Raw genomic sequence first — 14,913 nt, forward strand, 5'->3', positions numbered from 1 at the left:
AATGAAATATAAAATTGGATAAGATTATGTCTGTAGATACCCCTCTGCAGCATGGTGTAAATGAAATATAAAATTGGCTGTAGATATCCCTCTGCAGGGTGGTGTAAATGAAATATAAAATTGGATAAGATTATGTCTGTAGATACCCCTCTGCAGCATGGTGTAAATGTAATATAAAATTGGCTGTAGATACCCCTCTGCAGGGTGGTGTAAATGAAATATAAAATTGGCTGTAGATATCCCTCTGCAGGGTGGTGTAAATGAGATATAAAATTGGATAAGATCATGTCTCTAATTATCCTTATTCGTTCTCTGTAGTAACAATTATCATAGGCATATCAGCAGCGTAGGGTGGTGTAAAATATCAAATTTCATTAGGTTATGAATGTAACTGATACTTACCACCTAATCAAAAATACACGGGTATATGATTATTCCGTTCACAGGGATTTGCTTTAAATTGCTCATCCAAACACTACTTCACTTCGGTGTTTAGATTAATTAAAAATATTGACGTATTTGAGGTTTCTTGTTCTTATCGCACGACAACAACACCAGGTGGATGTGAAGATTGTCAGGCGTTTCTTTCATCTCTATGATAAAGCAACATCGCCATGGTGCCTACAGATGTTAGATACATCACAATATTTGAACCACGTAGAAGATGGGCGCCGAAGAGATGTCTAAAATCTGCAGATGGCAGTAACAGACAGGGAAAAAGCCGAAGTCCTAGCCATTTTTTTCAGTAGTGTTTTTACAAAGGAACCCCCCGGGGCCCTACCAGAGTTTGAAAACAGGAGTCCAAGTTACCCTTTTAAAGGAATGGTTTGTAATCAGAATGTCGTGGAAAAATTACTCGGGAACCTAAATGAAAACAAGTCACAGGGACCAGATAGAATGCACCCAAAAATTCTAAAAGAGATCAGAAACAATATAAGTTCACCTTTGGCAGATATTCTTAAAAAATCATTATCAGAAGGAAAACTACCCCAAGCTTGGAAAGAGGCAAACATAACCGCAATCCACAATGAAAAGTGAATAGTGTGAACTTCTGCTATCGGCATCGGAATAGTTTACTTGAATTGTTTATTCATTTGATAATCTATAGTCATAATGATTTTTTTGAAAAATTATATCTTCATTATAACGCTCTCTCTCTCTCTCTCTCTCTCTCTCTCTCTCTCTCTCTCTCTCATATGTAAATATATGTCATCTTGTAAAATAAATGTATTATATGTATGTAAAATTATATAGGGAAAGGGCTTAATATAAGTTTGATAACTTGTGCCCAATTCCCATGTATATATTAAGATACAATAAAATATGTTTAAATCAAACCGCAATCTACAAAAAAGGGTCCAAATCTGACCCGGGTAATTACAGACCTGTAAGCCTGACAAGCGTAATAGTTAAGACACTCGAAAAATTAGTGAGAGATAGCATTGTTGAACATATGGATAAAAATAACTTTCTAAGCCCCAAACAATTTGGTTTTATATCTGGAAGGTCAACTCAACTACAATTGCTAACAGTACTGGAAAATTGGACAGAGATAATAGACAAGGGCGGGGAGCTTGATGTTATATACATGGATTTCTTGAAGGCATTTGATAAAGTGCCACACCAACGTTTATTGAGGAAATTGTCAGGATATGGTGTTAGCCTTCAGGTTGTTAATTGGATAAAAGACTTCTTAAGAAATAGATGCCAGCGAGTAATAGTCAACGGAGAATCCTCTAAATCGTACCCGGTAATGAGTGGTATCCCCCAGGGAAGTGTATTGGGCCCAATATTATTTGTTGTATATATCAACGATCTACCAGAAATACCAGTGTCCCAATCGCCGCTCTTTGCTGATGATACCAAATTATACAGACAAATACGCAATAGCGAGGATGTTAAAATACTCCAGAACGATTTGGATAATCTTCAAAATTGGTCCGACGAATGGCTACTGAAATTCCACCCTAATAAATGTAAAGTTCTTTCGCTTAAAACAACTCAAAAACGAAAATACTATATGGAAGGATCGGGAGGAGAAAGAATCCAACTGGAACATGTCAAGAACGAAAAGGACATTGGTGTCACCATAGATGAGGATTTAAACTTCAAAACGCACATACAGTTAATTGTCAATAAAGCTAACAGTATAGTTGGACTGATAAGAAGATCATTTGTGTATCTGGACGAACTCATAATCAAAATGCTATTTAAAGCTCTAGTTTGACCCCACCTTGAGTATGCTGCAAGTGTTTGGAACCCATCAAAAGTAAAAGATATAGAACTCATTGAAAATGTGCAGAGAAGGGCAACAAAACTGATCCCTGGATTTAAAAATATATCGTACCCGGAACGGCTACAACGGTTAAATCTCCCGACGCTACAGCACCGTAGGACCAGAGGAGATATGATTAACGTTTTTAAGATAGTAAATAACATATACGATAGTAGAATAACTCAAAACTTTTTCCAAATGGACAAGATGAGTAGAACCAGAGCTCACGATAAGAAAATATTCAAAAAGCGATGTCGTCTTGATGGGAGGAAACATTTTTTCAGTTACCGAGTTATTGATTTATGGAATAGCTTGCCACAAATTGTTGTCGATGCTGATTCTGTCATAAAATTTGAAATAATGTTAGATGATCATTGGAAAAATAAACGTTATTATTCATGAATGTACAGGAACTAATATAAAGCCATTAATTACATAGGAAATATTTATATTATACCATGTATTGATATTGATATGGATATAGAGGCTACAAGCCTGCGTCCATTATTTATGCTAATAAATGCTAATAAAATGCTAATAAATTTTCAGGGCTAAACTTATCCTAGGAAATATAGAATAGATACCTTATAAAGCTAAACGAGAAAATTATGGTCCTAATTCAAAGAAAGAATCATGCATCCTTTAATCTTCAAACCTTTGGGAAAACTGAGAAATTTCTAACCATCAAACAAAAAACTTTTAAGAATGTTTTTCGATATATAGAAGCCGTTGTGCTTTTTAAGACCAATCTGGACTGGGTATTCTACTTGTTTTTCTCGAAGAGAAGAAACAGTAGTCTATCTTGTTCATTTGATGCTCTCATATTTACCGTTTAATTCGGCGATGTACGAGAGACTATTTACAAGGATCTCGGTGATTTGAGAGGGCGGTAACGGGGAGTATAATGATCAGTTCCTAGCCATGCTTCGTCAGACGGGTACTAGAACCCCCACTGGAGTCCCGCACAACAAGTATTGATCGTCGACTGATGACAATGGACATGATTAGTAATAATAATTCTGCTTTGGCGTCCAATATTTACACGAGTCCTATGAAGTGTATTATTCCCGTATGGACCACAAACAACATTTACGAGTTATAATCAAACAAACTGTCAGATCCATTTAATCAGTCGTATAAGCATCCCCGATTGATGATGTTGCGGCTTTTGCGGAGCCTGATTGACAAAGAAGACATTCTAGGACGTTGAATACAAGCGTCTCCGTGATTACGTCTCGTCCATTTCGCTCTGATCGTCTCGTGAATCGGCCGACAAAGGATTCGCCACGGTCCAACATCCGTCCGACATTAGTATGTTCGATGTATGGGCTGTCCACTGATATTGATCCTTTCTTTGAACATTTGTTAAAGAACAGAAACCAACTGTCTGAGCAGACATTATTTGTGGAGTAGTACATCTGTGAGGTCAAACATGTCATCAAATATAGAGGGTAAAGGTCAGTGTATATATCAGATCGTCGCGTTCCGGTCGAGACACGCCGATGTCTGCACCGGCTTTCATCGAGGTCTCCTAAAGCAATGTGTTCAATAACTGCAGGTCTTGAAAACCATTCGGAATACATCTGCATTGATAAATGGAAATACCAATTTAAGTGTAGTGTAGATCAACTGTCAATGGTAACACCACACGTACTTGCTTGCCAAATGAATGCAATATTTCGAAATGAACTGATTGAGTTGGCGATTACACCACAAAGATATGTTGTTGTTTTTTAAATTGATTTTTGACATCTTCCGTGTTTACGTCAAATATTGAATTTTCCACATGCCTTCTGCGGTTTGGGAATCATGAGTGAAGCCAGATGTATAGCTTTGATTGTGATGTAATCCTGTCGGAAATTTCTCCGTTCTCTACATTTGGTATGACGGAGAAACTTTCCAGTACATATATAGATAATATATATTGCTGTTTTGTGTATACAATCTGAAGTTTCATTTCAGCGCAATGATCAATGAAATAACAAAGGCTTTCATCTCGTACAGAACACAACATTAAAATATCCAAGTGGGTATAATCCACGAATAGATTTATCAAATTTAAATTGATTATCATTTTCTGAATCGATAAATAAGATGTTTATATAGATTTCCTTTCTATGGCCTATATAATGAGGTATCGGTATGTGGTATTTATATTATAGTTTTTATTTGTTACTTCCCATGGTTTGCTGTGCTGTATATATGACGTTGATAGAATGACGTATTCTCTAGCCAATGACCAACGTTTACTGTGTATCATTTTGCTGGTGTAACGACAGTTTTCATTGGCTACTATTCTTGTAATTACAGTGTCATTAGCTAAGTTTTCAAGGGTGTCATTTCGGTAGATCGGGTTCTGCAAAGTTGACATTATTTTCGAACAAGCTATCATCATTGTTTTTTAAATTGATTTTTGACATCTTCCGTGTTTACGTCAAATATTGAATTTTCCACATGCCTTCTGCGATTAATTAATTAATTCATTAAAAACAATCCAAAACACCTTTTGCAGCCAAGACTTAATTCAGCTTCAAGAAAAGGATTATTTTGACAACAATGTAGTTTTCGTGGGACGTGTCGTGAAGGTAATGTTTGTTTAGATGTACTGACAGATTGAATAAAGATATGTGTTTGGTGAGCCGTGTACAGTTGTTCTGACAGATTGTATAAAGATATGTGTTTGGTGAGCCGTTTACAGTTGTACTGACAGATTGTATAAAGATATGTGTTTGGTGAGCCGTTTACAGTTGCGTACTTGAGTAAGAAAGCATGGCCACGTTGGCTAATGTGTATCCTGTAGCAAATCAGATATATGTTTTACTCTGATTTTTCTTCGGAATCATTCGGATTATAGTCCTGGCGTTATCGTACATTACAACGAAATTACGTCTTTCTCTGTGATTTACAGTAAAAGATTTCCCCTTGGAGATTCTAGATAACCTTCAAAAGAAATGACAAAATTTAGTAGCACTAACCATTGGGAAGGGTCTAAATTCGCTTCTAGAATAGGAAATACAGCTTTCCTTCTCACGCCCAGTGTATGTTTACAATACAATACAATGTAACTGTTTAAAAGACGATTTATCAACGTGAGAAACCTGTCTATCATTTACATCCTCAGTCTGTCTTTCTGTATAATCAATTAGCGTTAATGATAGAGTAAGAAATAATCCTTAGAGTAGATGTTTATGATATATAATAACACATATGACGAAGGAAGGAAGACTATTTTATCACTGGTGCCCTGACCTGGTATCGAACTCATGATCCACGACACCGAATCGCCCAGTCAGAAATGCTGACAACATTTACAACTGTACCATATTCACGTGACAGATGTTTTATAAGGAAATGTTGATGAAATTGGAGAAACATTTACCAAGCGGAATACTTGTAACGTTCATGGTAATTTCTTTCCATTAAAAGAACATATATGCTATTACTTCTATCGTCTCGATGTAACAATCCAACAAATTGTCGAGTCTGACTCCATAATAAACTCACACAATTCTTTCACGGTATAGGGTACAATACGAGTGTTAAAGCTATATGTTTAAAAGCGACATCGAAGATCCATAAGAAATGAATGTCTTAAATGGCAATGTGAGACAATAACGAATAAGTAACAGGCAGAGACAATAACGTAAGGAGTAACAGGCGGAGACAATATCGTTAGGAGTAACAGGCGGACACAATAACGTTAGGAGTAACAGACGGAGACAATAACGTTAGGAGTAACAGGCCGAGATAATAACGTTAGGAGTAACAGGCAGAGACAATAACGTTCGGAATTACAGGCGGAGACAATAATGTTAGGAGTAACAGGCCGAGATTATAACGTTATGAGTAACAGGCAGAGACAATAACGATAGAAGTAACAGGCGCAGCCAATAACGTTAGGAGTAACAGGCAGAGACAATAACGTTAGGAGTAACAGGCGGAGACAATAACGTTAGGAGTAACAGGCAGAGACAATAACGTTATGAGTAACAGGCGGAGACAATAACGATAAAAGTAACAGGCGGAGACAATAACGTTAGGAGTAACAGACAGAGACAATAACGTTAGGAGTAACAGGCAGAGACATTTACGATAGAAGTAACAGGCGGAGACAATAACGTTAGGAGTAACAGACGGAGACAATAACGTTAGGAGTAACAGGCGGAGACAATAACGTTAGGAGTAACAGGCGGAGACAATAACGTAAGGAGTAATAGGCGGAGACAATAACGTTAGGAATAACAGGCGGAGACAATAACGTTAGGAGTAACAGGCGGAGACAATAACGTTAGGAGTAACAGGCGGAGACAATAACGTTAGGAGTAACAGGCGGAGACAATAACGTTAGGAGTAACAGGCGGAGACAATAACGTTAGGAGTAACAGGCGGAGACAATAATGTTAGGAGTAACAGATGGAGACAATAACGTTAGGAGTAACAGGCGGAGACAATAACGTTAGGAGTAACAGGCGGAGACAAAACGTAAGGAGTAACAGGCCGAGATAATAACGTTAGGAGTAAATGGCGGAGACAATAACGTTAGGAGTAACAGGCGAACACAATAACGTTAGGAGTAACAGGCGGAGACAATAACGTTAGGAGTAACAGACGGAGACAATAACGTAAGGAGTAACAGCCGGAGACAATAACGTAAGGAGTAACAGGCGGAGACAATAACGTTAGTAGTAACAGGCGGAGACAATAACGTAAGGAGTAACAGGCGGAGATAATATCGTTAGGAGTAACAGGCGGAGACAATAACGTTAGGAGTAACAGGCGGAGACAATAACGTTAGGAGTAACAGGCGGAGACAATAATGTTAGGAGTAACAGGCCGAGATAATAACGTTAGGAGTAACAGGCAGAGACAATAACGATAGAAGTAACAGGCGGAGACAAAAACGTTATGAGTAACAGGCAGAGACAATAACGTAAGAAGTAACAGGCAGAGACAATAACGTTAGGAGTAACAGACAGAGACAATAAGGATAGAAGTAACAGGCGGAGACAATAACGTTAGTAGTAACAGGCGGAGACAATAACGTTAGGAGTAACAGACCGAGACAATAACGATAGAAGTAACAGGCGGAGATAATAACGTAAGGAGTAACAGGCGGAGACAATAACGTTAGGAATAACAGGCGGAGATAATAACGTAAGGAGTAACAGACGGAGACAATAACGTTAGGAGTAACAGGCGGAGACAATGACGTTAGGAGTAACAGGCGGAGACAATAATGTTAGAAGTATTAGGTGGAGACAATAACGTTGAGAGTCTCAAAGTTTGTAAATCGGGAATAGTTTAAGATCAAACAGTATCGATGACATGGATGGAAGGCTTTCTCGCCTCTCTTTATCACTAATCTAGTTTGTAACTAAGGCTAAATCTATAAAAAAAACCTATCTCCACGTGCACAAATCGAAGGTCATTATAACAACAATTTGAGAGTAAACAGAGAAGAAGAAATCGTCAGCCGAAACTCTATTTAGAGGTTCTTACGATATTTGAAATCAAGATTCGACTCGAAAAACCACCTTATACATAGTACGGTAATTGCCCGACAATCGAAATTGTGATATAACATCCAATTGGACACTTTCCAATGACACCCCTGAGTCGTTATTCGTAAAGGAGGCATGTAATATAGGATGATGGGACATTCAATTTGGTTGACCATTTTGTCTGGACAAGGATTGGAACAGAAAATATTCAATGAGAACAAACTTTCACCAACAACACACTATACATTCAAATAAGTAGATAGGTTACTGGGTCACATTTAGCAGTCAGATAAGTCATTCTTCATAGCTACATGTATGTACCCGATGGCACATCCAAACGTATCAAACATCCGCCGTCTAAATAATCAATTACTATAGTATTAGGAAATAGATGTGATACGATTATCGACCTATACACAAGGCTAAGTAATCCCCGCACATCGTCGCTACGGGGAGAGTGTTGTTTTGTCCTCAATTTTTTTCCAGGGAATTTTAGAGCGGCTGATACCTTGGAATATCTTACATGTGTCTGTGTGACAGGATGCTGAGACAACCACGCTGTTAATGGCGGCCCTACAGTTAACACAGTACATACTTAACCGCATTATAGTGTTTTACCGTAAGATTTGTTTGTTTGCTAATCATCGTCAGCGATAACGTTTTGTTACAATTCATAATACAAAAATAAATCTGTGTATGGATGTATACAAAGGCCAGGTCACAATATTGCGTAATGATAAAACCATTTGTAGGTACAATGTTTTCCTACTGGTAGAGTTCTGATCATGCGCACAGGAAGACTGAAATTGGTAAGTGAAAGTGACTTGTTTGTCAATTGTATGCTGGCAAATCCTGACCGGGCTTCGAACTCACGATCTACAGCACCTAATCGCCCAGCCAGAAATACCCGCAGCTTATACCACTGCCCAATATCCACATATACATGATATAATTTGAAACAGAAAACAATACCGGTCCAACCAAAATACTAAAAAAACACCCCTTTACAAAGAAACATTTTATTTGAAACAAAACAAAACGTATACAAAGTGTGTTAAGTACACCCCGTGTAAACTGTAAGACAAGTAAACGGTAGATCAATGTTGCTGGCATACCGGTAGAAAAAAACCCTGTCAATATCAATAACGTTCGAACCGGTACTACATGCTATCCATGGACTTGTTCGATTACTATATAATAATACAATCAACATATAGATAAATATATACTAACACAATAATATTATAGTTAACAATTTATAATTAACCAAGGAAACTATCCCCTAACCTTTCAGTCAAACAGTCCTAGGAAAAATCGAAATCGATCGATCCGGCGTTCATGCTTATGGAGGGAATCCGACAGAATCTTTCTGGTAAGTAAAACAACACAATCATAATTTGCGCGATCCAAAATTATAGAAAGCTTATCACATATCGCTGGTAATGAAACTTGTTATGTACACATGTCGACCACACCAAGTTACCGTGGAGACCTTGGACACGTGTCGACCACGTCAAGTTACGTGGACAGTATGGACACATGTCGACCACGTCAAGTTACGTGGACAGTATGGACACATGTCGACCACGTCAAGTTACGTGGACAGTATGGACACGTGTCGACCACGTCAAGTTACCTTGGAAGTCATGGACGCATGTCGACCACGTCAAGTTACGTGGACAGTATGGACACATGTCGACCACGTCAAGTTACGTGGACAGTATGGACACATGTCGACCACGTCAAGTTACCGTGGAGACCATGGACACGTGTCGACCACGTCAAGTTACCTTGGAAGTCATGGACGCATGTCGACCACGTTAAGTTACGTGGACAGTATGGACACATGTCGACCACGTCAAGTTACGTGGACAGTATGGACACATGTCGACCACGTCAAGTTACGTGGACAGTATGGACACATGTCGACCACGTCAAGTTACGTGGACAGTATGGACACATGTCGACCACGTCAAGTTACGTGGACAGTATGGACACATGTCGACCACGTCAAGTTACCTGGAGACCATGGACACATGTCGACCACGTCAAGTTACCGTGGAGACCATGGACACGTGTCGACCACGTCAAGTTACCTTGGAAGTCATGGACGCATGTCGACCACGTCAAGTTACGTGGACAGTATGGACACATGTCGACCACGTCAAGTTACCGTGGAGACCATGTACACATGTCGACCACGAAAAGTTACCTTGGAAGTCATGGACAAATGTCGACCACGTCAAGTTACCGTGGAGACCATGTACACATGTCGACCACGTCAAGTTACCTTGGAAGTTATGGACACATGTCGACCACGAAAAGTTACCTTGGAAGTCATGGACACATGTCGACCACGTCAAGTTACCGTGGAGACCATGGACACATGTCGACCACGTCAAGTTACCGTGGAGACCATGGACACATGTCGACCACGAAAAGTTACCTTGGAAGTCATGTACACATGTCGACCACGTCAAGTTACCGTGGAGACCATGGACACATGTCGACCACGAAAAGTTACCTTGGAAGTCATGTACACATGTCGACCACGTCAAGTTACCTTGGAAGTCATGGACACATGTCGACCACGAAAAGTTACCTTGGAAGTCATGGACACATGTCGACCACGTCAAGTTACGTGGACAGTATGGACACATGTCGACCACGAAAAGTTACCTTGGAAGTCATGTACACATGTCGACCACGTCAAGTTACCGTGGAGACCATGGACACATGTCGACCACGAAAAGTTACCTTGGAAGTCATGTACACATGTCGACCACGTCAAGTTACCTTGGAAGTCATGGACACATGTCGACCACGAAAAGTTACCTTGGAAGTCATGGACACATGTCGACCACGAAAAGTTACCTTGGAAGTCATGGACAAATGTCGACCACGTCAAGTTACCGTGGAGACCATGTACACATGTCGACCACGAAAAGTTACCTTGGAAGTCATGGACACATGTCGACCACGTCAAGTTACCTTGGAGACCTTGGACACATGTCGACCACGTCAAGTTACCTTGGAGACCATGTACACATGTCGACCACGTCAAGTTACCTTGGAAGTCATGGACACATGTCGACCACGTCAAGTTACCGTGGAGACCATGTACACATGTCGACCACGTCAAGTTACCTTGGAGACCATGTACACATGTCGACCACGTCAAGTTACCGTGGAGACCATGTACACATGTCGACCACGTCAAGTTACCGTGGAGACCATGTACACATGTCGACCACGTCAAGTTACCTTGGAGACCTTGGACACATGTCGACCACGTCAAGTTACCTTGGAGACCATGTACACATGTCGACCACGTCAAGTTACCTTGGAGACCATGTACACATGTCGACCACGTCAAGTTACCTTGGAAGTCATGGACACATGTCGACCACGTCAAGTTACCTTGGAGACCATGTACACATGTCGACCACGTAAAGTTACCGTGGAAGTCATGGACACATGTCGACAACGTTAAGTTGTCGTTGACATAATCACACATGAATAGCATACAGCAAGCCAATGGAACTGTCTCAGCCTCGCTATGGATGGAACTTTCACAGCCTCGATATAGATTGACTGTCTCTGCCTCTTTGGTTAGGCCATTGCTGATTTGTCAGAACACACATACGCACTTGTGCAATGATAAAAAATTATAAGTTGAACTAGTGGAAGACGTTTTCAGAACCTGTGTTGGCAATTGTCAATGTTTTTCGGCGTTTGGTCCAGAGAAGAGTCTGTATATTGAAAGACTGTTTTGTACACATTATCATTTCGATGTATCCTGTCGTGTGACAACGTACCTATATATATATATATATATATGTGTGTGTGAATAGTTTATCTTTTCATATCTAAATTGATGACAGATCAAAAGAAACACATCATCGTTTTTCATTCGAGAAAAAACCCCACATATTTTCGACGCCGACGCCAGGAAACATTGGTGCATTTAACATATATATACGTATAGTTCACCCAATAGGTATGTTTGTAACAAACTGGATCTTATTTAGAACATCTGCATATGGATAGGATACAAACAAGCTTTCTACATCAGATGATGACAGTAGGATTAGCAGTACCCGTGTCGCTTTCCAGGAGTTCGTCAAGCCCTGGGATGACCCGTACCATCTCCTCCTTTCGCGAATTTCTCTGGAGATAAAGAGACACATGGATGACCGCTGATAGCATTGCACACAGGAAGGCGGTGCCGGCGAAGTAAAACGACCATCCGTACGTGTAACTAAAGGAACCCTCATCTTTGTCCTTTTCCTTCATTCGGTGGCCTACCTCATCGTTGATGACAGAAATGTACAGAATCAGGCCCACGGCTAGACTTAAACCTGTAAAAAATTAAAGGTGATATATCATTAGATCCACTGCTATATTTAGACTAGACATGTAAATACAGAAGTTTGATATCAGACCCACTGCCAGGTCTAAAAGCAGAGGTGTAATACCAGGTATCCTTGTACGTATTGACCCGTAAAGATAGTCTAATGTGAAGCTTATCCCCTGCCTGACAGTGGAGTGACACATTGTTCTCATGATAACCTGTATTGGCAGTAGATATTGACATTTTTTACTGGATATTTTAACACCTGGTATATACACTGTCTCCAGGAAAACACTACTAAAGGAGGGACAGTTCTCTACTCATATCGTATTGTGACAATTGCATTACAAATGTAAATGCAGACAGAAGTAACCAAGACCATTCAAAGTCTCCAGAAACACTACAATATGGAAGGATTTCGACTCTCATTATGAAATATCCGTAGTGTATGTAATCAATTTGATGAGGTGCGACCCGTTGTTTCGGGAGCTAACTTAGACGTCATTGGTTACGTCACGTGGTTAACGGTTAACGCCCGGATAAAGATGGTCAAATCCGTGGTTATGATTTAATTTGATCGGACAGAACACATATAACAGGTGGGGGTGTTGTTTTCTATATCAAACGTGACACGACATATAACATAAAACAGGCGGAGGTGTTGCTTTCTACATGTATATCAAAAGTGACACGACATATATTCTAAGGAACAATTTACAAACTGGAGGTATTGAGTCATTATGGATTGAAGTAAAGTAGCCCCACGTTAAGCCCATCATCCCAGGAGTCGTATACAGACCTTCAGATTCTGACAGCAAATGGAAAGAGAACTTGGAAGCCATAACTGAGAAAAGTTTCCATGAAAACAAAGAACACATCATGGGAGACTTCAGTATCAACGTTTTAAAGGAAAGTGTACTTTTTAATCGTTTTAACTTATCAAATGTCATTGATCTCCCTACATGAGACACCATCTATCATACACACTGAAGTGTCTGACACAGCAAAAGGACAAAAGACAATCGATTACAGATACCTAAAAACAACTTTGACGAGACTAATTCAAGATGCGATTTTGATACCATTCCATGGTCATCCCTTGATGTTTTTGACTATATAGATGACATGAGTTTTGGTTCTCAATTTCTGTTTTTTTTTATATTGTAGACAAACACGCACCACTCAAGGAACAACGTGTTATATCTCACCATTCCTGAGTGGTGGAGCAATGACATCAACATGGGTATTCATATCAGGAATCAACTTATACAAGATGACATCAACATGGGTATTCATATCAGGAATCAACTTATACAAGATGACACCAACATGGGTATTCATATCAGGAATCAACTTATACAAGATGACATCAACATAAACAAGATGGCAACACTGAAATGTTCAAAAAAAGAAGAAACAAAGTTACAATGTGATCAGAAGTGTAAAAAATCTTCTATTCTGAAGTCTTAGAGAAATGCAGAAATTCAAGCAAAACCTACTGGAAACACTTTAGAAACCTTTGCCCTAAAACTGAAAAACAATCTCCAACCTTTATTCAATTTGACGATAGAGATTTAACAGACACAGATGAAATTAGCAATGTCTTTAACCAATATATTACTTATATATCTAAACAGTACTCCCGAACATCTGGGTACAATTAGACAGTTCACCACAGGAAATATTAAGGGTGCTTCCTTCGATATACCTGAAATTAAGAACAGTTTGCCGCAAAACTTTTGGCCGATAAAGACACTTCAAAGGGAACTGGACCTGACAATATAAGAGCTTAAGTTTTGAAATATTGTACCAAATCTTTTGCACCTGTAATTTGCAAACTGATTAATTTAGTATTGAAACTAATACCTTTCCATGTCTTTGGAAAAGTACTAAGTTAAGTCCCCTTTTCAAAAAAGGGAAGAACGTAGTAACACTAGACCAATATCAGTACTACCGATTCTATCCAAATGTCTAGAAAACACATTTATCAACATTTCTACACATTTTTATGAAGTCATGATCTTATCTTAGAATGTCAATAAGGTTTTAGATCACGACACTCCTGTCAGACTGCATTGACGAAAATAACAAATATATGGTATATTTCTATCGGCAAGGGATACTTAACAGGGGTTCTATTTTAAGACTATGGAAAAGCATTTGACCTTGTTGACAACAAAATGTTACTTTTCTAAGAAAGACTTGTACGGCTGTTCTAAAACAATATGACATTTTTCAAAAGTTACATGAATAGCCGTTTTCAAACAATTAAGTTCAAAAACTCTCTAAGTGATCCTGAACCCCTCGCAGTCGGTGTCCCCCAGGGAACAATACACGGGTCACTAATGCTCATTTATGCCGATGACACAGCCGCTCACACACATGGAAAATCCATTGAAAACATGAATTACAGCCTAAATAATAATGATAAACTAACTCAAAAGTGGTTTGATGTAAACAAGATGTGTGTCAAAACAGGACATCGCAAAAAACTGTAGCCAAACAGAACAAATCTCTGTCTTAATGAACTATTAACAAATTGAAAGTGTGAAAAATAAAAACAAAACAAACAAAACTTGGGGTAACTATTGATGATTGTTTATCTTGAGGAAAAACAAAAACAACTTGCAGAAACATAAAAAAAGTTATTAAATTTTCCAAATGAAATGTATTCCACTATTCCTGACTGAACCTTCATTAACACCTATTTCGACTACTGTTCTACTTTATGAGGAAATGCATTACAGAATCGCATCGCCAAGATTAAAAAAACTTCAAAAACG

The 14,913-nt window shown here is 39.0% G+C and overlaps 1 protein-coding gene across 2 annotated transcripts in view; it reads right to left on the reverse strand.

The window, feature by feature from the left end:
• Window positions 1-8,779: 8,779 nt before the first annotated feature.
• The window catches only part of LOC117328050 (voltage-dependent calcium channel gamma-7 subunit-like), a 95,209-nt gene continuing 89,075 nt past the window's right edge, over window positions 8,780-14,913 (reverse strand). The window contains exons 4-5 of one of the 2 annotated variants that reach the window (XR_004532789.1): window positions 10,846-12,137; window positions 8,780-10,650 (exon numbers count right to left, since the gene is read on the reverse strand). Coding sequence is in view for 1 of the 2 variants with exons in the window: in XM_033885383.1 (XP_033741274.1) it covers window positions 11,848-12,137 (290 nt within the window). In the remaining variant the exon portion in view is untranslated. Of the gene's footprint in view, window positions 12,138-14,913 lie in introns of both variants that reach the window. The other variant, XM_033885383.1, reaches the window with a different exon arrangement.

Source organism: Pecten maximus, chromosome 1, assembly GCF_902652985.1.
Source record: "Pecten maximus chromosome 1, xPecMax1.1, whole genome shotgun sequence".
In the NCBI taxonomy this organism is placed as follows: domain Eukaryota; kingdom Metazoa; phylum Mollusca; class Bivalvia; order Pectinida; family Pectinidae; genus Pecten; species Pecten maximus.